The sequence below is a fragment of the Xenopus laevis genome, chromosome 5S, assembly GCF_017654675.1.
Source record: "Xenopus laevis strain J_2021 chromosome 5S, Xenopus_laevis_v10.1, whole genome shotgun sequence".
NCBI lineage: Eukaryota > Metazoa > Chordata > Amphibia > Anura > Pipidae > Xenopus > Xenopus laevis.
In genome coordinates, this window is record NC_054380.1 from 26,597,143 (window position 1) to 26,619,559 (window position 22,417).

Sequence of the window (22,417 nt, forward strand, 5' to 3'; positions counted from 1 at the left end):
AAAATGTATGCATTTATCTGTTGTCGCAGAATGTTTGCCTTTAATGCTTTCCACTTGCCCTTCAGAGATCCCTCTAGAACTGGGGGTTCAGCACTGATTCCTTCATTTTAAACTGAGCCCTGCTTGTTTATGTGACATTATCCAGCAATGACGGCGTGTGTTCCTGCTGGACTTGGTCAGGGTGACCCCGCATTTAGGTGGTTCCGTTCCAGTGATTGTATGTTGCTCCTGTCTGGTGGGTAGCAAAGTGTTAATGGTAGGAGCTATAAATAGAGGCACAGGAGCAGAGTATGGGGAGGAACTTGCTGGGTGGGAATGGAAGAGATTGCGGAAGAGGAAAATAAGTCTGGTGTAATAGGTATAACCTTGGGCACATTGTTTCCATTGATGTGGAACTGCAGCTGCTGCAAATAGAAAGGGAACAGGAAACACATAAAGTAACAACCCCCTTCCACCTTCCTATAGATTCCCCTGCAAATATCTCCTGCATTATCCTTTCTAATAATATCCCTCACCTCAAAGAGGTGCCAATGCCTTCCGCTTGCGCCCCCAGGAGGAGAGGAGGAATCCAGGCTGATTCCCCTTCCCCCAACAACTGACATTTATCTTGAGTACATATGGATATCCCAGTCAGGCCCTAGTGCAAAGTTAAAATGGAAATAAATAGCCAATATCCAAGTGATAAAAAATATTCCATCAAACTGTATTGAATTGGTGCCCTTTGTGCATTGCACTGTACACAGCCATATTGCAGTTGGTCCTATGTAAATATAAGCCCATGCCCAAAGTTTACATTTGGTGCAGATTCACAGTAGGTGCAATTCATTCTAGAAATAATTCTCCGTTGTGGAAAAAATATGCTGCATATGCTGCATTTGCACTTTGCCTCCGTTAGTAGACGTTTCCCCATGTCATTATTATTATCATTTATCATTTTTTTTTTAGATATTTAAAAATGGGTGAAAACGGCTGTGTTTTTATCAGTTGATACCCACAGGCACTGCGTTTCTCTTACGGATGAATGGAAATCCATTTGACTCCATACTACCGTTTGGGTGAATTTGCCCTTTCAATAGGGAAATGTGAATAAAGAGAAGAATGAGTGTGATGCAGCCCGTATGTACTGGAGACACAGTTGCTGCGGGTGCTAATGCTGCGGGTGCTGATATGTATATATGGCAGGAATAAATATGTATATGGTGGTGATGGCCTCACAGCCATGGACATCAGGCCCATTCACATCTCCACATACAGAAAGCAGGGAGAGAGCAGCAGCCTGTAATAACACGGACAAATGAATGGATTCATTGGCAGAATCATTAATTACGGAAGTGGCAGGGCCACTGCATTGCAGCACAAATGAAGAGCACAATCCCTGCCAATGACTGGAGTGAGATCTGCCGGGCACATTCAATGTAGAGCCCCCTTATTGGAGGCAAAACCAATTTACATGATTTTCTAGTAGGAAGATCCAAATTATAGAAAGACCCATTATCCGGAAAACCCCAGGTCCCGAGCATTCTGGATAACAGGTCCCATACCTGTACTGTATATCTCTAAATCTGTATGTAGAGGCAGTATTAGTGGCGTAAGTATAAATAGTATTTATCAGTCATTCCGATAGAGAGTGTGATATTTTATGACGCAGTATTCCGGGGGAACAAAATTTGTCAAGTTTTCCTTGGCATGAATGGCGTCGTCATGGTAACTGGCTATAGCATTTTCCTACCCCGCATGGGAACAGCATGGCCACATACGCAATTTGTTTGAATGTTCCGCTCACCATCTGTATACGAACGTGTTGCTTGGAAGCCATGGTGGAGCAATCAAGGAGACTGAGAAGTACAACTATTTCATGGTGACAAGGCGTCTCACCCCCAGATAAAAGCAGTGCAAAACTGCTCTGGCCTGGCAACACTTAACAGCAAAGTCTGCCCCGTTCTGTATTGTGCTTCTGACTCTCATTTTAAAGGGGCTGTTCGCCTTTAAATTAACTATTAGTATGATGTAGAGAGGGATATTTGCAATTGGTTTTCATCTGTGGTTTTTGAGTTATTTGGCTTTTTATTCAGCAGCTCTCCAGTTTGCAATTTCAGCAATCTAGTTGCTAGGGTCCAAATTCCCCTAGCAACCATGCACTGATTTGAATAAGAGACTGGAGTATGAATAGAAGAGGACATGAATAGAAAGATGAGTATTCAAAAGTAGCAATAACAATAAATATGTAGCCTTACAGATAATTTGTTTTTAGATGGGGTCAGTGACCCCCATTTGAAAGCTGGGAAGAATCAGAAGAAAAAGGCAAATAATTTAAAAACTATTAAAAAAAATAATGAAGACCTATTGAAAAATTGCATAGAATTGGCCATTCTATAACATACTACAAGTTAACTGAAAGGTGAACCTCCCCTTTAATGAAAGTGGCAAATGTCAAATCTGATGGACTTTTGCCAAAAAAGAAACACTTGCCACTGGGTCAGCAAAATTGCAACTGAACGTTGCAGCGCAAATACTGTTTGTCCCTTCTGTGATAATAACAATCAGTGACCGTTACATTTACAAATAACTTTATACTGGAAAGTGACATACAGTTACATTCTTTTTCATGCTACATACAAACCACTGTTTCTGGGGTGCAGTTTCCCTTTAACTTGGATGAGCTCTTTGCTCTAGTACAGAAGTGACAGGATCATTCACACAAGAGAGAGAGAGAGACAGGGGAATCGCCGGGGGGGGGGGGGGCAGCAAAGGGGAAGTAAACCCAAATCATTTGCATGATGATTGTGACTAGTGTTGCGAAATTCGCAAAACAGCAAAAAATTCACAAATGTGAATTTTGACGCCCACATCAATTCTGACGCTCGCAAATTTTCTCGTCAGTTTCACAAATTTATCCACTGGGGGCAAAATGCAGAAATTCGCAGCAAATTCGCACCTGGCGAATTTATTAACCCATCACTAATTGTGACATATCAGGAAAGCATTAGGGTGATTGGGTGAGAGCAAGTAACGGGCTCACTATAGACATAAGGTGCTGCTTTTATTCTCTGAGACAATTGGTTTTCAGTTGGACAGATGCACAGACAGACAATAAGCGGTAGAAGTGACAACCGCTGGTGCAGGAACGTGGGGGGGGGGGCAGACTCCTGGACAATAAACTAGTTGTGATGTAAAATTCCTAATCAGCAATATACATTCCAGCCATATGTATGGTCTTTGCTCGGGCCTCACCAGCACCAGCAATCAAAGGTCACTCACTGAATGGGATTAATTGCTGCCTATGCCTTAAGTAACCTACACACACCAATAAAAGGTATATGATTCATTTAAAGTGATAGTCTAATTATTAGTATGTACAGTGGCGGGCTGGGGGGATTTTTTTGTGGGTAAATTTTCATTTACCTTACCCCCTAAAGTCGCTGTCCTAGTAGTAATACTTGGCAGAATGTAATTAAAAATGAATATTATCTGTGAATGCACCTTTGATTGTCCTGGTGTTGCTGGCCCTTTAAAGGGAAATGTTGTTTAATTAGAAGCAGACTCTGTATTCCATTTGTTTTCTGTTAAAGGGATACTCTCATCCCCACTTGAAAAACTGCTTGAATTCCTTACAAAAAACATACACCCTCCAAACAAACAAATGTAAAATTGCTCACTTTATTAAGCAATTTTTTTTCTACATTAGTGGTTTTTAAAACGATAATGGATTTGAAGCAATTTGCTGGTCATTTTGGCTTTGAGCTATTGCTGTGCTTCAAACTGATCAGAGAAACACAGAATAACTCTTCTCTGTCCGCAAACGTTATTTTTTAAAGGGAACAACATCGCAGCACGTTTCTTCTCTCAGTAAATCAATTTTCAGCCGACTATTGCCAAAATGACCAGTAGGCAGTGCTGTTGTCACAAATCCATTATATTTGCTGTGTAAGAACTGTTAGTATCTTGAAAAGTAGAATAAAAAGATTTTCTACAAATGGCAAACGTTCATAGAAGAGCATGTGACTGATTTTACTTTCATTTGTTTTCATTTAAGTTCTAAACAGTGTGATGAAACTTTATCATTGTGATGGACAGTTTATTTTAATGTTTAGTAGGTTATAGAATTTCCTGTTCTTACCAATTTTTCATTTTACATTTTTTATAGTTTCTGAATGATTGGTTCTTTCCACCTTTCAAAAATGGGGTCGCTGACCCTGGCAGCCAAAAAAACTATTGCTGTGTAAGATTACAGCATTCTTGCTACTTCTTATCTTTGAGTCCAGACCCTCTTCTATTCATCTTCCAGTCTCTCTTACAACCCTTGCCTGGTTCCTAGAGTAAATTGACCATAGCAACCATAAAGCAGTTGAAATCACAAACTGGAGAGCTGCTCAACAAAAGAGAAATAAATCAAAAACCACAACAAATACAAAATGAAGACCAAATCCAAATAATCTGTGAATATTCCTGCCCACATCTTACTAAACGTTTATTTAAAGGGGAACTTCCCCATTAAGGCTGCTTGGGGATGGACTGTAGATGAATCCACATGCAGCCCAAAGGCAAGCGCTTGATCAGCATCTTGATTTTTCAGTACAGGTATGGGACCTGTTATCCACAATACTCAGACCTGGGGGTTTCCGGATAATGGATCTTTCTGTAATTTGGATCTTCATAGCTTAAGTCTACTAGAAAATCCTGTAAATATTAATTAAACCCAATAGGCTGGTTTTGCTTTTGGATCAAGTACAAGCTGCTGTTTTATTATTACAAAGAAAAAGGAAATCATTTTTATAAAACTGGATTATTTGGATAAATGGAGTCTATGGGAGATGGCCTTTCCTTAATTCGGAGCTTTCTGGATAAAGGGTTTCCGAAGAATGGATCCCATGCACGTATATACACAGAACTTTGTTTGCAAATCCATTTTTAATGCTGTTGTCCATCGAGGATGCGACGACCCTCGCTATGAAATTGATGCAGACAAATTCCCCCCGTGTGACCTGAGCCTGAGCTCAGCCATAGAAATAGAAGCAGCAGGATTTATAGAAGTAAAAGCAGTAAATCTGTATTCAAATTCCACTTTCCTCTGTAGTTGTGCCTGGGGTGCCAGACAAGTCTTCATCAAATCAGAGACATTCAGTTTATAGTCCAGAAGTTTATAAAGGCTTTGTCTTTAATGCCTTCTGGTCTGCAGGGAGTTGCTGCAGGGAGTACCTGCAGGCAATACTCAAGTTATTTGTGTGTCCCTGATATGGATAAGACAGTGATGTTTGCTCAGCAGCAGCAGCAGGACATTCTCATGGCACCATCTCCCCATGTCATTCTATCCCCCCTTTATAAATAGACTCTGGTACCAAAATAAGATTCTCTGCTCAGAACAATCTGATTGGCCCGTCGGAATGGCAGGTGCCCTACTTTGTATAGCGATAAGCACAGTGCAATCATATATTCTCTGTATTCACCCCCTACAAAGGGAAAAGGCAGGACTCACAGACATTTTCCAAAGCAGTCCCCTATGTTGTAATGGTAGAAATGTATGTGATTATGATGTTATATATTATGAATAGGACTCTGAAAGTTCCTTATGGGCAAAAGGCATTTATGTATTTCTGGTGCCTTTGTAATTCAATAAACATGTATTGGGTAGTAGATATACAGCAATCTCCAGGGACCGGATCTGACTGTCCCCCATTACTGTGCTGTGCTTCTATCTATCTATCTATCTATCTATCTATCTATCTATCTATCTATCTATCTATCTATCTATCTATCATCTATCATCTTATCTATCTATTATCTATCTGTCTGCCTGAAAACCACATCCATACTGATACTATTATTATAACTAATTGTTATATATTTTATAAATGGCCAGTTAAAGAAATGTGCCGTTTTTTCTGCTCAGGGGTCCTTGTCTTTCTGCTGAATAATTTCTAATTGTATGGAATGAAGCTGCCATATTGTTTGCTCCTCACACATACATCAAGTTATAGCTCATGCAGGGAAATACCGGCCTCTGCTGGCCAAAGAAGTGTATGGCTGCTACATTTCTTAAATCTTTAAATAATTTCTTATAAATGCCAATATAAAAGAGAGTTTCTATCTTACTGATGGTTTGGAACATGTTTCCCTTGTGCCCAGTGTGTGTTACATGCTCTATGTGTGGTGAATGGGGCACAGATATTAATGGGCAAACGTGTCCCAAGGACAAGAAAGAAAGTTGAAGTGAGTGTGACAAGGCACTGGGCAGAGATAATATAGTGAATAAAGTACACCCTCTTGTAAAATATAAGGATATTATAAGTTTCACGACCATACAAAAACACAAGGCCGAATATTTTACAACTGGGGGCACTTTATTATAATACACAGATTTCAGTGAGTCATGTGACAGAAATGACATCGGAACTCACTATTTATAACTGATGACATCAGAACTCACTGTTTATAAGGATATAATTTACAAGATATTCATAGCTTTTGTGTATTGTAAGATAATACAGTAAGGAAAAGACTCAGTCTTGTTTATTTTCCCATCCTGAAAAGGAAATCCTGTTTTTATCTTTACCTTGCGAGTTCCTGGCTCAGGCCCTTATGTTGCAAAGGAGAGCTGTATGTCACGGAATATTCCCTTGTCACATATTTGCTTGGATGGTAACATGTAACAGTAAATGACATTTCTCAGGGCAAGTGCAAAGCGCGGAATGGGTGCTGCAAATTTCTTGCCAAAAACAGATGCTGATTTGAGCCCATACATTGTATGCAAGTTGCAGAGGATGCAGATTAGTGGGCACCTGCAATAACACTGGCATTCTTTGAAAGAAGTTTAAAAGAATTAGCACAAGTAAAATGTGCCCTATGTTCTGCTGCATTTGCCCTGTTACCGATGCATCGGCCCTGCGCTCTGATGAATCTGCCCTGTCCTCTCCTACATCTGCCCTATGCTCTGCTGCATCTGCAATGTCATCTGGTGCATATTCACTGTCCTCTCCTGCATCTTCCCTGTCCTCCGGTGTGTCATCTCTGTCCTCTCGTGTATCTGCCCTATGCTCTGCTGCATCTGCCCTGTCCTCTCCTGCATCTGCCCTATGCTCTGCTGAATCTGCCCTATGCTCTGCTGCATCTGCCCTTTGCTCTGCTACATCTGCCCTATGCTCTGCTGTCATCTGGTGCATCTTCACTGCCCTCTACTGCATCTGCCCTGTCCTCTCCTGCATCTTCCCTGTCCTCTGGTGTGTCATCCCTGTCTGGTGTATCTGCCCTATGCTCTGCTGCATCTGCCCTGACCTCTCCTGCATCTGCCCTGACCTCTCCTGCATCTGCCCTATGCTCTGCTGCATCTGCCCTATGCTCTGCTGCATCTGCCCTATGCTCAGCGGCATCGGCAATGTCTTCTGGTGCATCTTCACTGTCCTCTCCTGCATCTGCCCTGCCCTCTCCTGCATCTTCCCTGTCCTCTGGTTTGTCATCTCTGTCCTCTGGTGTATCTGCCCTATGCTCTGCTGCATCTTCCCTATCCTCTCCTGCATCTGCCCTGTCCTCTCCTACATCTGCCCTGTCCTCTCCTGCATCTGCCCTGTCCTCTCCTGCATCTGCCCTTTCCTCTCCTACATCTGCCCTTTCCTCTCCTGCATCTGCCCTATGCTCTGCTGCATCTATCCTGTCCTCTCCTGCATCTGTCCTGCTTTGTGGTGCATCTGCCCTGTCCTCTGCTGTATCAGCGCTCCATGACACTGCCCAGAAATCCAAATACATGACCCACCTCAGTCAAATGAGCCCCACACTTGTACAGTCCCATATGGTGTTCTGTCAGTGACGGAATTTCTCTTTAAGTCTGGCAATATACAGTATATATATCATTTCCCAATCGTTTTGATTCCAGTTTTCTTTTATTGAAGTGGTAAATAGAGCTATTTATTTGCTAATAGCGGAGGAAGAAATACTGAGGCTCATTAACTGTAGAACAGCAGAAATGTCATTTGCTTTTTATTTTGTTTAGAAATTTCACTCTCATCCATTCGAAATTTCTCTACATCACTTCTTCCCTCTTTCATCTGACTTTAAGAAAACAACTCATTTGCATAATGTTCATAAAATAGTCCCTTTACTTTTATTAACGAGCATGATATTATTGCACAGAGCATAACTTCTTCAGCCTTAATGTATATTTATTTATGTTTGGGTATGGGAGATGTTTAAAGGGAAAGTTAAATGTAAGCAATTAATTGAACAATAAATTTAATGATGCCATTTAAACCTTAATGTGTATGCATACATTACGAAGAAAGAAATTGCTCGCTCTAATCCCTCTCAAGGCTAATTAAATACTATCAAAAAGCATCAAAATCTAATCTTGCTTATAAAACATTCAGTGACGAAAAGCCAGCCACTAGGTAGTTCTTACCGAGTGGAAAGGGTGACCTGGGTGTCCAAACCCCAGGTCTGTCACTTGAAAGATGAACAATTCAATTTCAATAAAGATTAAGGTCAGCAGAGCTTACACTCACCAAATTGACCAAGTGGCCCAGGTGCCGTGCCCCGAACCCGTAGCTTAGGCAATGCAAATCATTCAAAATAAGTGTGCACCCACTCCTGCAGCCAAGGCATTAGAGGTTAAAACTTGTAACTTTATTCCATCTTGTTAAAAGGTATCCGTCCTAACGCGCTTCGTATCAAACGATACGTAATCATAGGCACTTGCACTCTCTATCTTGCACTCTCTATCTTGCACTCTCTATCTTGCACTCTCTATCTTGCACTCTCTATCTTGCACTCTCTATCTTGCACTCTCTAATTTGCACTAGCTATCTTACGCTCGCCATCTTGCGCTCGCCATCTTGCGCTCACCATCTTGCTCTCATCATCTTGCACTCTCTATCTTGCACTCTTTATCTTGCACTCTTTATCTTGCACTCTCTATCTTGCACTCTCTATCTTGCACTCTCTATCTTGCACTCTCTATCTTGCACTCTTTATCTTGCTCTCTCTATCTTGCACTCGCTATCTTGCAGTAGCTATCTTGCCCTCTCTATCTTGCTCTCTCTATCTTGTACTCTCTTATCTTGCTCTCTCTCTATTTTGCACTCTCTATCTTGCTCTCCTTATCTTGCACTCTCTATCTTGCACACGCTATCTTACTTTTTCAATTTGTGTTTCGTTCCACCCAGATGGACTGCCCTTTATGGAGGTGTCTGCCTCATTTAGGTCACTATGCACCACCCTGACACCCTTTTTTAGTGGGTCAGTATTACAAGAAAATAAATGTTCTGCACAGTGTGAATGATATGAAATATACAGAATGAAATGAGAACTGTCCAAATAAAGGCAATAACTTGGTTTTAATTGAGTCATTAAATATTCATAATGTAAATGTCATTTGCCAGTTAGTGTTACAGTGTTTCACTATTTGTTGTTGTTAAAGAGGATGTTCACTTTTAAAATAACTGTTAGTATGATGTACAGAGGGACAATTTCCCCTTGCAACCATGCATTGATTTGAATAAGAGACTGGAAAATGAATAGGAGAGACCTGAATAGAAAGATGAGGAATAAAAAGTAGCAATAACAATACATTTGTAGCCTTACAGAGCATTTGTTTTTAGATGGGGTCACTGACCCACATTTGAAAACTAGAAGTCAGAAGAATAATGAAATATGAAGAGCAATTGAAAAGTTGGTTAGAATTATTAAAGGTGAACCTCGCCTATAGGGTTGTTGTTTATATGATTGTGCTGCTGATGTGCAGATAAGGCAGTGCTGAGCAAACACTGACTATGCAACAAAGTCATATCAAAATGAGCTTCTCCATTAAATCTCTTGTTTTAACTTGCAGGAGACGGAGCTATTGGATATCAGTCTAGTGAAAGATGCCAGATGGGGAAGATATGCTCGGACTCCAAAGGTAAGGCAGAACTATACACGACTTATGAACTTGAAATGCACTGTACTATTCAGCCACTATATGATAACTATATGATAACTAACTGTACACTGATACCCCTGCGTGGCTCTCTGGGTGCCTTATTTTGTGCTCTGTATGTGCAAGAGAAAACGGGGTTATAGCAATGGGTCAGTATCACTAGTAGTACCAGGTAGTCTGGTCTTTCATTAGCTTCACCTACAACCTTTGGCTGCCCAACTGGTATTGAATGACGGCACCCAACATCCTCTGACAGCTGTAAAGTCAAATATAGAATTTTGCTTAAGACAGGTATCTGGATTAGACTGTTGCCATTAATTGGTATGTGTTAGTGTATATCTCTTGCATTGCCATTGACCACTGCTGAGGCCTCACTGGATAGACTGGCATTTACTATGATCAGAAATATCACCCTATTTTGGCCTCCCTTTCACACAGTCACCTGCACTTGCAGTTCATTCTTCCACTTTCTATCATTGAAACCCAATTTAATTCCTGAAAAGCATTGAAATGCCCCTGAAGCTCCCCATAAGCAGACGTGGTCAGGCAGAGAAGGGAACATGATCAGGGGCATAACAGGTCAGAATTGGGGTGTAACAGGCCCACATGCACAAACAATAGAATCCCCTACTGGTTGTCGTCTCTCTGTGATTTTATTGAGTCTGTTTGTTTTGTAACCAGTTCTCTTATGTTCTGCGTGGATTTGCTTTTAGCATGAAATACTCAAAATGTTTGCAGCGTTGGACTCTCGTCAGGTTGATCCTGCACACATTTATTATTTTCTACACAAACTGCTGTTTGAGATGTATCCATTGGAATGATGAGTGATGTGATGTAGAGCTGCCCAACTGTGCCAAACAGGGCTACAACTGAGACTGCTGAGGGGCCGAGGGGATAGAGGGGGCTCATTACGACTGATTGATAAGTAGGATCAGTATATGTTTATGAAATATATTATATTCTAAAAGTTTAGTGAGTCTTAAAATTGATTTTGCTATTGAGCCCTGTACCATCCAATGATGTCACCGGATCTGATTATAGGGGCAAGATTTTTAAGAAATGATGATGTCATCCAAAGATTGGAATTCATGAGCAGTCTAGGGGCCATACAAATCTTGTTAAGGGCCACTGCCTCGCGTTGGGCAGCCCCGATCTCATGTGTTTTTGAAAAAGTGATTGAAGGCCATTTATATCAAAGCATAGGAGCATATGAACAAATTAGTGGAAGTTTCACCCTTCCCATGAATCCATCAGTACTACTGGGTGCAAGAGACTGCTGTGTTGCCCAGGCTGGGATGGACTGGACCGCCCGGATACCAGGGAATCTCCCGGTGGGCCCAGGTCTTGTTTGTTCTAAATCTGCTTTCTTATTCCAACTATACAGCTGTGTAATACAGATACCATTCAGTACATTATAGGGGTTATTTATTAAAGTCTAATTGCCAAAAACTCAAAAAAATAGATTTTTTTTTTTTTTTACTAAAAAAAACAAACAAATTTTTAGTGGAAAAGATTAACTTGAATTTTTTGAGAATTATTATACCCCAAGGATGGAAAAAGTCAGGATCTGAAAATCCAGCATCTCAGACCTACCGAGGTTTTACACAATGGGAGAGGTCCTTATCCTATTTGGAAATTTCTGTAGTCTGCTCTGGAATAAGCCCAAAAGTATGACTATTTTGAACTTTTCAGGAAAAAATCCGAAAAATTTGGGCTTTTCGGAGAAAGATCCAAAAAAAAAAAAATTTGAGTCTGTTAATTGGGTCATGTGACCTAACATGTATGGTTTGTGTGTGTACACAGTGAATCCTACGATCCCAGGGGACGGCCCTTATTTTTTAAAATGGTAATTTTCTATTTATGATTAACCAATGGCACATACTACTGGAAAAGTATATTATTATGAAAATGGTTTGTTTACATGAAGGAGGGTTTTACATTTGAGCTGTTTTATGCAATATCTTTTTAAAGAGACCTACATTGTTTAGGGGGTATAGTTTTCCTTTAATTTGATATAAACTATCTGTTGCTTAAATATTAATTTTGGGGGTAAAGTTTTCCTTCAATGTCTGTGCATAGAGTGGGCTCTACGTCAGCTTCTCTGGTCCAGTCCAACAATACCCTGGGGAACAAAGGGCAAACATGCCAGTCTCTGTTTTTGTACCAAATATATTGAGAAAACATAATCGTCTCCCGCAGCTCCCTAGAACTCCGGTGCCCCAGAGCTGCTGCAATTGTGTTATGTCTTAAACATATTTCATATTGATTAGCTGCAAACACAGTTAAAAGCTTGTCCATAAACTATTTCATTTGCCGTCTTTTATTGATATCGTTCTCCTCGGAATAAACAAATAGCGCCACCGCACATCACCTGTTAGCAGGTCAGGCGGCATCGCTTGAAATTCTACTGAAATCAATTCTAGGCCAATTCTTGGCCAATAAATCATGAACTTTATATATTATTTGGTTTTACTTTGTTTTTAAAAGTAGCTTCAGAATGACCAGTACATTGATGGGAAGTGTCATATAATGTATTTTATGTATAGAACAATATATTGCTAACTAAATTATATCCTGATCTCCATATCGTAAGTCTACTAGAAAATCACATAAATATTAAACAAACCTAATCGGCTGGTTTTGCTTCCAATAAGGATTAATTATATCTTAGTTGGGATCAAGTACAAGCTACTGTTTTATTATTACACAGAAAGAAAGGAAATCATTTCTAAACATTTGAATAATTTGATTCAAAAGGGAGTCTATTAGAAATGGCTTTTTCATAATTTCAATGCTTTCTGTATAACAGGTTTCCAAATAACGGATCATATACCTGCATTTGTATGTATGAGTGAAGGCTGCCATATTTTTTATTTTTACCAGCACCATATGACATCATAGGTGAATGACATCATCATCAGGCTGCTGTATCACATGTATAATACAGGAGCCCTCCATGTTTCTGTGAAATCTGTAACCTAAAGGTAACCACACACATACAAATCTGCTCAAAAGAGTGGACCTTTGCTCAATTAGGCCACCTTTGCACAGGGCCACCATCAGGTGCTGCACTTTTCAAAATAGCCGGGCTTCCCTTGACAGCGCCGAAGCAGTGCAGCCTATTCCAAAGTCCTGAAGCAACGAAAAGAGCCGATCTTGAAGCCCTGAAGCCACGAGTTCAGTTCTACTGAACACCAATGTGTGTTGTTTTATTTTATTTTATTAAACCCCTAGCCAAAAATATATTATTTTAATACTCTATAGGCCCCTGCCGACAATGTTTTTTGGTTTTTTTTTAAATATTCTCTGGGGCCCCAATGTTTTTTTCTTAACTTGTAAGGGGGGCCTGGGCTCCAATGTTTTTTTTTAAAAAAAAAAACTTTTATGGGGAGGCCCTGGCGCCAACATTTTTTTTTTATGGGGGCCCTGACTACCAATGATTTTTAAAAAACTTTGATGGGGGGCCCAGGCGCCAATGGTTTTTTTTAACTTATTTTTAACATTCCCTTAATCATATCCAAATAATCCATATTTTGAAAAATGATTTCCTTTTTCTGTGTAATAATAAAACAGTACGGTTGATCCCAACTAAGATATAATTAATCTATATTGGAGGTAAAACCAGTCTATTGGGTTTATTTAATGTTTACTTGATTTTCTAGTAGACTTAGGGGCCCATTTACTTAGTTCGAGTGAAGGAATAGAGGAAAAAAAGTTTGAATGTGGCTACTTCGACCATCGAATGGGCTACTTCGACCTTCGACTACGACCTTAGACTTTGTATCGAACGATTCGAACTAAAAATCGTTCGACTATTCAACCATTCGATAGTCGAAGTACTGTCTCTTTAAAAAATACTTCGACCCCCTAGTTCGCCACCTAAAACCCACGAGGCCAATGTTAGCCTATGGGGAAGATCCCCATAGGCTTCCTAACAATTTTCTGATCTAAGGAATATCCTTCGATCGATGGATTAAAATCCTTCGAACCGATCGTAGGAATAGCGCAAAATCCTTCGACTTCGATATTCGAAGTCGAAGGATCTTACTTCGATGGTCGAATATCGAGGGTTAATTAACCCTCGATATTCGACCCTAGGTAAATGTGCCCCTTAAGGTATAGACATTTTAGATTACGGAAAGATCCCTTATTATATATACACAAAGGCCATGAGTATCCTGTAATTCACGGGTGCCCAAAAGGTAGATCGGGGTCTACCAGGAGACCTTTTGTCTCAAGACAAACAGCTTGTCCAAATCACCCTCCAGTTTCCTGCTTTTCATTTAGATAGTTATGTTAAGGTTAGCTAAGGTTGTTTGTAGCAATATACATTTTCTCATATATCAATATTTAAGTAATATTTTCCATGGAACAGAATGCTTACAATGCTTTTATGGATGTAGATCATAATGGGACATCACTAATAGTAGACTTTGCATTAGTAAAGTATGTGCACTCCTGCTGTAAATTATATCCTCATAAATGGCTCTTAGTGATGTCATCAGTTATAAACGGAGCTTAGTAATGTCATTTTTGTCTCATGACTACTAAAACTTGTGTATTATAATAAATAAAGTACCCATGTTTGGAAGATATGGGGATATTAAAAGTCACTTTGGAACTCCTCATTGATTTATTAAAATCGTGAATAAATACTTTATTTATTATAATACACAAGTTTTAGGAGTCATGTGATAAAAATTACATCACTACTCACCGGTTATAACTGATGACATCACTAGTCACCAAATAGAAGGATATAATTTACAGGATATTCATGGCTCTTGTGTATTATGTAATAATAATATAATAATATTAATACTATGAATATGAATTCATAATATCATTATATTTTATAATAGGGGGTACTTTATATATATACACACACACACACACACATACACTTATCTTGCTGTTGGCTTTTCTCAGTATGGCAGCTCTTACCTGCACACATTCCCATGTATTACTAATCTGTTATAAAAATATCAATGCATTTAAACGCTACTTATAAAGAATGTTATATTGCCCCAATAATGTGTTCATGGAGCATGTGTGTGCTCTACCGCAGGGTACAGTGTGGATCAAGGCTATGGGAATAATGGGCTAATAGTGGCCATCGGTGTAGCTCAGACAATATGTTCTGAGGATGTGGTGCATCTATATAGAGTGCCACAGGTACTGCAGTCCATCCAGAATTTTAAACCCCATTTCTTTCTTTTCTTCTTAATTATTCCCCAGACGCCTCCTGTGTTTATGTTCCCTGCTTGCTAATAATGATTTCCTTGGCTTTTTGGTGCATAAACGCCCTGCGACCACTTCCAGTGGAAAGTGGCTAATTAGAGCCGACTGTGCAACTTACAAAATGCTTTTTAATGTCCTGAAGGATTTTTCACACATGACTTGGGCTTAAGAAAAGCTTTTTTTACTAATTTAGCTCACATACAGTATTCATGACAATGACTGCAGCCTGACATCAGTGTTATTGTTTGGTGGGGCACAATGAGGAAAATGGTCTTCCATATTGTCTCACAATCTCATGTCTACAACACAAACCCAAAGTTCCTTTAAAAATAAACTACATTTTATAGAAAAGTAGGAGCACGTCCCAGTTCACCGAGAATGAAAATTGCATAAGAATTTTTTTTTATTGGGGGGGGGGGGTAATTAAAGGTGTTTACCAGGTCCACTAACCTATAGCAACCAACCAGCAGGTCAAAGTTACTTGGCCACCATTTATAAGAAGACATTGGATTGATTGCTGTGACTTTGTGCAATGTAAATAATGTAATTCCAAGTCAGTAAATGCACAACTAGGCTATTGTTTATACAATACAGGTATGGGATCTATTATGCAGAATGCTTGGGACTTGAGGTTTTCTTGGATAAGGAACCTTTCTATACTTTAGATCATCATAACTTGCTAAAAAGCAATTATATATTAAATAAACCCAATAGAATTGTTTTGCTACCAACTTGGATTCATTCAGCTTAGTTGGGATCTAGTACAAGCTACAGTTTTATTATTACACAGAAAAAAGGAAATCATTATAATAAAAATGTGAATTATTTGATTAAAGTGGAGTCTTTGGGAAATGGCCTTCCTGAAATTCTAAACATTATGGATATTGGGTTCCTGGACAAAGAATCCCATACCTGTATTCTTCCGAGGGGCTTAACAATCCAGCTGACCTGATCATTTTGGCCCAGAGGCCAACAACTGTGAAAAATTAGCACAGAAATCTGCATTTCTGCCCCTTAGAGAGATATAAGCCTGAATATTTTTTGCTGAGATGACAACTGTGTCCCCTGACTATAAATCTATATATATATATATATATATATATATATATATACATACACACACACACACACACTTGGAATAGAAAAGGAAGAAACCGCGTGCCCTAAGGGCTGAATGCCTCTGTTCTTGTTTCCAGATGAAGAGAGTAAAATATTTATATTCTGTTTTATTTTTTCTCATTTTAATTCTCCATCAGATCTTCAATATCCTAAACATGTAACGTAACTGCTAATGACTGAATTCCTGTATTAAAGCCTCTCGCAGCCCCCACCCTTTGTCAATTCCCCAACCCATGATAACACTTATTTTCATGTCACAAACTACAAGCTGCTTTGTCACCACAAGCTCTCAAGAACAATTATTCTTCAACAGGGGAAAGAAAAAAATGTGTCACATTCTATGGGCTTTTTTTTTTTTTGGGAAGAAATCAAAACGGTAAAGACTCATTGGTTCTTGTCTAGACTTTGCAGAAGAAAAGCAATAGAATTGTTACATTGTCCTGAACGTTAGGAAACAAGGAATATTCTATAACACACACATATATATATATATATATGTATATATATATACTGTATATATTTACGGAACACATTTTAGGACATCCTCCAAGGAAATCCCTGTCCTGTATGTGATCTCCTATGCTAGAGGAATGCAACATTGCCTGCTTTTCTACTCACCCCTCCTTCAAAGCAGACGTCATACCTCGCTCCCCCCTCCTCAGCTGTCAGCTCCTGCTCCTCAGTCGTCCGACCTGGGTCCTCCCTCCTCAGCCATCCGACATGGGTTGTGGGTCCTCACTCCTCCCTCCTCAGCCATCCGTCTTGGGTGGTCTTTTTGGGTGTTTTTTTTAAACTTTTAAACCATTTTTTTATGTGATGTCATTTAGCAGAGGGCAAAGTGCAGAGGGCTGAAGAGTGAAAGTGGAAGGCTGAGTGCTGAGGAGAAAGGGTGGAGGGCTAAGGGCGGAAGGCAGAGAGAAGAGGGAGGAAGGCGGAGGGCTGAGGAGGGAGTTTGTATGGCTGACGGCTGAGAAGGAGGGTAGAGGACGAGGTGTGACTGCAGCATTTGAGGATGAGTAACAGTAAAAACACACGATGCGGCATTTCTAAGCCATAGGAGATCACAGGGACAGGGATTTCCCCGGAGGATGTCCTAAAATGAGTTCTGTATGTATGCATTATTCTAAGTAAAAGGCAAATATATTCTACAGTTTATCTGAATAAGTAACAGAGTAACCTGTATGGGTGGAAATGACCCTGGCACAAGCAAGTATGAATATAGTAACATAAACCTTTTAAAGAGCAAGGAAAGTTCCATTCACTGAGGTGCCACTATCTTAGACACCCCCACTAAAAAAAATTGCTACATGCTTCATCAGGGGGCTACATGGGGGTACTGCAGTCAGGGACCCCTGGGCAGGGGGCCTCAAGATGGTACAAATTAACTCTTAGTATGATGCAGAGAGGGATATTCTGAGAACATTTACAACTGGTTTTCATTTTTTATTATTTGTGGTTTTTGAGTTATTTCGCTTTTTATTCAGAAGCTTTCCAGTTTGCAATTTCAGCCATTTGGTTGCTAGGGTCCCATATACCTTAGCAACTGTGTACTGATTTGAACAATGGACTGGAATATGAGCACTAGCAGCCATAACAAAACATTTGTAACCTTAAAGAGCATTTGTGCTTTTCTGTGGGGTCAGTGACCCCCATTTGAAAACTGGAAAGAAGAAGGAAAATATGTAAAAATATGTAAAATAAGAAAAAATGAAAACCAATTGAAAAGTTGCTTAGAATTAGCCATTCTATAACATACTAATAGTTAACTTAAAGATGAACCAACCCTTTAATACCCTAAAAGAAAACCACCAATACTGGGGCCGATTTGCTCACTTTACCTGGTTTCTTAGGGTAAGGTCACACTGGGCGATTCGGGAGATTTAGTATCCCGGCGACTAATCACCTCTTCTTTGAGGCGGTTAATCTCCCCGAACTGCTTCCCCCTGTCTTCCGCCTGCTAGAATGAGAAATCGCCTGCGGCATGGCACTCACGGCACTTCGTTTTCCGAAATTGCCCGAAGTTTCCTCATGAGTGAAGTGAAGTAGCCGCTCAGATAAGGGTGTAATGTTTTCTTGACATTTCACCCTTATCTGAGCGGCTACTTCATTCAATTGATGAGGGTGAAACGTTTTCAAGAAAACAAAGACCAGTTGCTTTAGAGTTAATTCTGCTCACTACTGTATATAATGACCTGGATGAATGAGAAACTTCATAGACATATAGCAGAGAGAGATATTCTATAGGTGAAATGAATGTACTGTATATTTATCAGCAGTGTTTGGACTGGCCCATCGGGATACCAGGAAAACTCCCGGTGGGTCCAGGTGTTAGTGGTCCTCTTGGCCTATTTCATGGTCATTCCCAATTTCTTTAATTGGTAAAAATGCTTAATAATAGAAGCATATTGTAGTAAGTAGATCTAAAAGACTAGGAGAATAAAGAGGTTGAGAGAGGAGGAATAATCATTTGGAAAATGGGCCCACGGTCTAAGGTTTTCTGGTGGGCCCTGGCATCCCCGTCTGACACTGTTTATCAGTGATGTGAAACGAGGTTTGTCAGATGGACTTGAATCTCAGATCACCCCAATATGTTTTTTGTTGCAATGTGTTGCAGGTTTCTGTGGCACAGTCCCCGGAAGTTAGAAGACCATATTGACTTGATTGTTTGTGCCCTTTCTGTAGCATTTGAGCCTGTGCTTGCAGCAATGGGCAGTAGCGATAATACACAGAGACACACTATTCTCACCCAATTGCTTTGCTATTTTCAGCTCAGTACGTTGGAATCCACAGAGCGGCCGGTATCCTCTAGCAATGGCTACACCCGCTGTTAGCGCAACTGGCACCTTGGCGGCAGAGACCGGGAGCTGTTAATTCTATGTTATGCTCTTGCCATTTTTTTCATTCAACAGAAGATGATATAAAAAGAATGGATTTCATTTGTGGTTTACCCCCAGCTATTCTTAAATATTGAATATTCAGAGCAAAATGATGGCTCTTCTAGTGCAGATGTTTCACTGCCAACTCATGTTCAAAGTCATTAACATCCAAGCCAAGAATGAAAACCTGCCGCCTGCTGCAACATATGTTTCAGTTAATGTAGCCCCATTTTTTATATATATATATATATATATATATATATATATATATATATATATAGGGTTTATTTTCCCTTGCCTCTCACCAGCCTCCACACTCCGGGGAAGTTCCAAGCTGCTTAGAGTAAAATTATCAGGTTGATAAGGGCAGTTGCAATTTGTGAATCTGGCAGTTGCGGAATTATCCTTGAGCAGATTCATACAAGGGGATAACAGTTGCCTGTTACACTACCTAATTTGCAGGTTATGCGCAATGATAATTGCGGCCAACATCAGACGCTACATTTTCATTTTAAAACACGTGAGGTTGTCAGTTGGTACATTCAGCGCAGGACGAAACAGAAAGCAGCACAGTGGAGCGACTGGAACAGAATTTCTTTCTAGCACCAGATATATAATTGCAGAAATTCTCTTTCTGAAACATTCCAAACAATCTGCTGCTTGGAATACAAGTCCTCAATGCATATCTGCTCCTAATTATGTTTAACCAAAAGAACATGACTTGTTTCGCTCATTCATACACTCTATGCAGCCGAGGTGAGACCTGGACCATAAAATGGGATAAAAATAGCCACACTGTAGGCATAACCGACATTTTTTACTTGAAACAATATACAAAAAAAAATTCTCTTTGCAAAGAACCATGCTCTTTGAAAGGGAAACGCTACACTCTTTGGAAGGGCATGCTGCCTAATTAAAGAACCTCCATCTGCTTCCCTCCAATGTCACTTGAAGTCTTATTGACTTTTAAGACACCCTGTGTGGCCATAGAGCACTGGCTTCATAAAGTATATATACAGTATACCAAATATAGTACCCTCCCATTCCGATTAGCAAGGAGGACATTATTTCCTTTAAAGCCTATATAGATAATAGTATATCACTTATGTTCACAAGCATCTACAGATGTTTACTTGCCCTTGGTAGATCTTTAGGTATATTAGGAATCTGCTACCCTCTTGGGTACAAAGGATTTCAACAGCAGCAACTATAGTAGAATTGCTCATTTCTAAGTGAAACTTTCAGTGACTTTGGTTTCGGTCAGTTAAGCTCAATCTGATTTTCTTTAAAGGCAGTGATGACTTTCCAGGGCCTGAGTGTAGACTTGGGAAAGACGATTACTTCTTCTCTCTTCCAATCTTCATTTGAGCTAGTTATTGAAGCAAAATATAGAGTTATCTTTTGAAAGCAGAGCTGGGATCTACTAGGTTGAGATCCCATCCCAAGAGGACTCCCAATTTCTCCCAAAAAAACCTTTATTTCTAGGCTGATGGTGTTCAGATATGGTTGACTGCTCTGGGACCTGTACGTTGTGTGGCCTTCCAGAGTCAATGTTTAGGTAGGAAGAGGTGGATACCAGAGACAAAGGTCAAACCCAACCTGTTGCCATTTAGCTGTTATTGAAATGCAACTATCAGGGCAGCTGGAAGCTGTGGTGGAACAATAGCTGAAGGCTTGTAGGCAGGACAATATATACGTTTATATAAATAATGCTACCCCATTACGTTTATTCTGCCCCAGGCCCCTACATAAGTAAGGATAGATCTGATATACCATTTGTTACATGTTCTTGCATGTGTGCAGGGAAAATTTATATTTATCTGCTATTTGTGCCTCTTGTGCTGTTTTCAAGCTGAAGTTGAAATGCTTGCACATTGACAAAGCAACAAGATTAACAGATGTTCCATTCTTAGCAGCCGAGTAGCTGCAGGCTTTATTATGTTGGAGCTGCTTTCTGGAGAAATGATCAATAGAGTGTGAGCTCTGCGTGGAGCTCAAATAAATTGCATTTTAGAGGCTTGAAAGGATGCACAACTGTCAGTTTGATCCAAGGGACATTTAAATACAAAGCTTTGTCAATATGGGCAATTAGTTCCTAATCACTTTGTGTGTCATCTACTGTACAGTGCTGAGATCTCTTCCACCCAATACATATGGGTTTGGCATGATAGCAATAGGAAAAGCAGAATATAACACACTTACATACACAGACCATTCCCTGTACTGTACCATTCATCTGAAAATCAAGTCAGCTTGACTGAGCCAGGCCCAAGTCTTACAAAAACTGCATTATTTTGGATAAATTTCCACCTGAAAAAGAGCACATTTTAATGAGATCACATTTCTCATGATGAAAAGCCCTCCTCACTTTTTTATTTTCAATTTGCTTGGTTTTCATTTGGAGGGGTTGAACTTGATGGACTTTGTCTTTTTTCAACCCAATTTAACTATGTAACTATGTAACTATATGTAATGAAGTGCACACGTTTTGTCATAAGTTTGTTAACAGGCAACTTTTTATATATTTTGTGTTGTTTGCTTTAATATTCCCTATTTTTCCTATGAGGATAAAAAGGTGTCAAATGCATGAGGTGGGTTAATGGTGGCAAAAGTCAAGAAGGACCACGGACCATAATGCCTTCCCTTTTGTAGATTAACAATGGCAGTCTGTCTACAGTATATACTATAATCAATCATGGTAGGTAGATACATAGATATGGATAGAGCTAGATAGATTATAGTACGTATATAGATGATAGAAGGGTAGATTTTGATGATTAAATGATAGATAGACGATAGATATGGATAGAGATAGATGATAGATGGGTATAAGATCTATTAATAGTTGATAGAAGGGTGAATATTGATGGATAGATGATAGATAATTGGCTTCACACTTCTATAATATGATACTAGAGAGTATCATTCCTGATTCCAGATTTCTCATATCATCAACTAATGAGGGTCACTTTACAAATAAACTGTTATGTATACATCTTGTAATTAATAATTGATTTAAGAGTTGCACAGCCAAATCTATACATGGAAACAGTAGGGCTCATTAAACAAGTGCAGGGAATGGTGAAAAGTGCAAAAAACAGGTGCAAACAGCGTACTTTTGCACCCTACCCCGTACTTAACTCCTTAGTGGCAGGCGTTTGTGCTCCAAAGTGGGATGGAAAGACATTGCCTTCTCCAATGAATACACCCATTAATAGAGTGCCACCTGCTTTCCTCTGTATTTGTGAGGGGTGTGCTTAGGGTGGCACGTAGGCACCCC

At 39.7% G+C, this 22,417-nt stretch overlaps 1 protein-coding gene across 3 annotated transcripts in view; it reads left to right on the forward strand.

Moving 5' to 3' along the window:
* plcb1.S (phospholipase C beta 1 S homeolog) overlaps window positions 1-22,417 on the forward strand; it is a 305,516-nt gene that overhangs the window by 67,771 nt on the left and 215,328 nt on the right. For all 3 annotated transcript variants that reach the window (XM_041564337.1, XM_041564338.1, XM_041564339.1), the window contains exon 3: window positions 9,815-9,883. In XM_041564337.1, coding sequence (XP_041420271.1) covers window positions 9,815-9,883 — 69 coding nt within the window. The remainder of the gene's footprint in view (window positions 1-9,814; window positions 9,884-22,417) is intronic.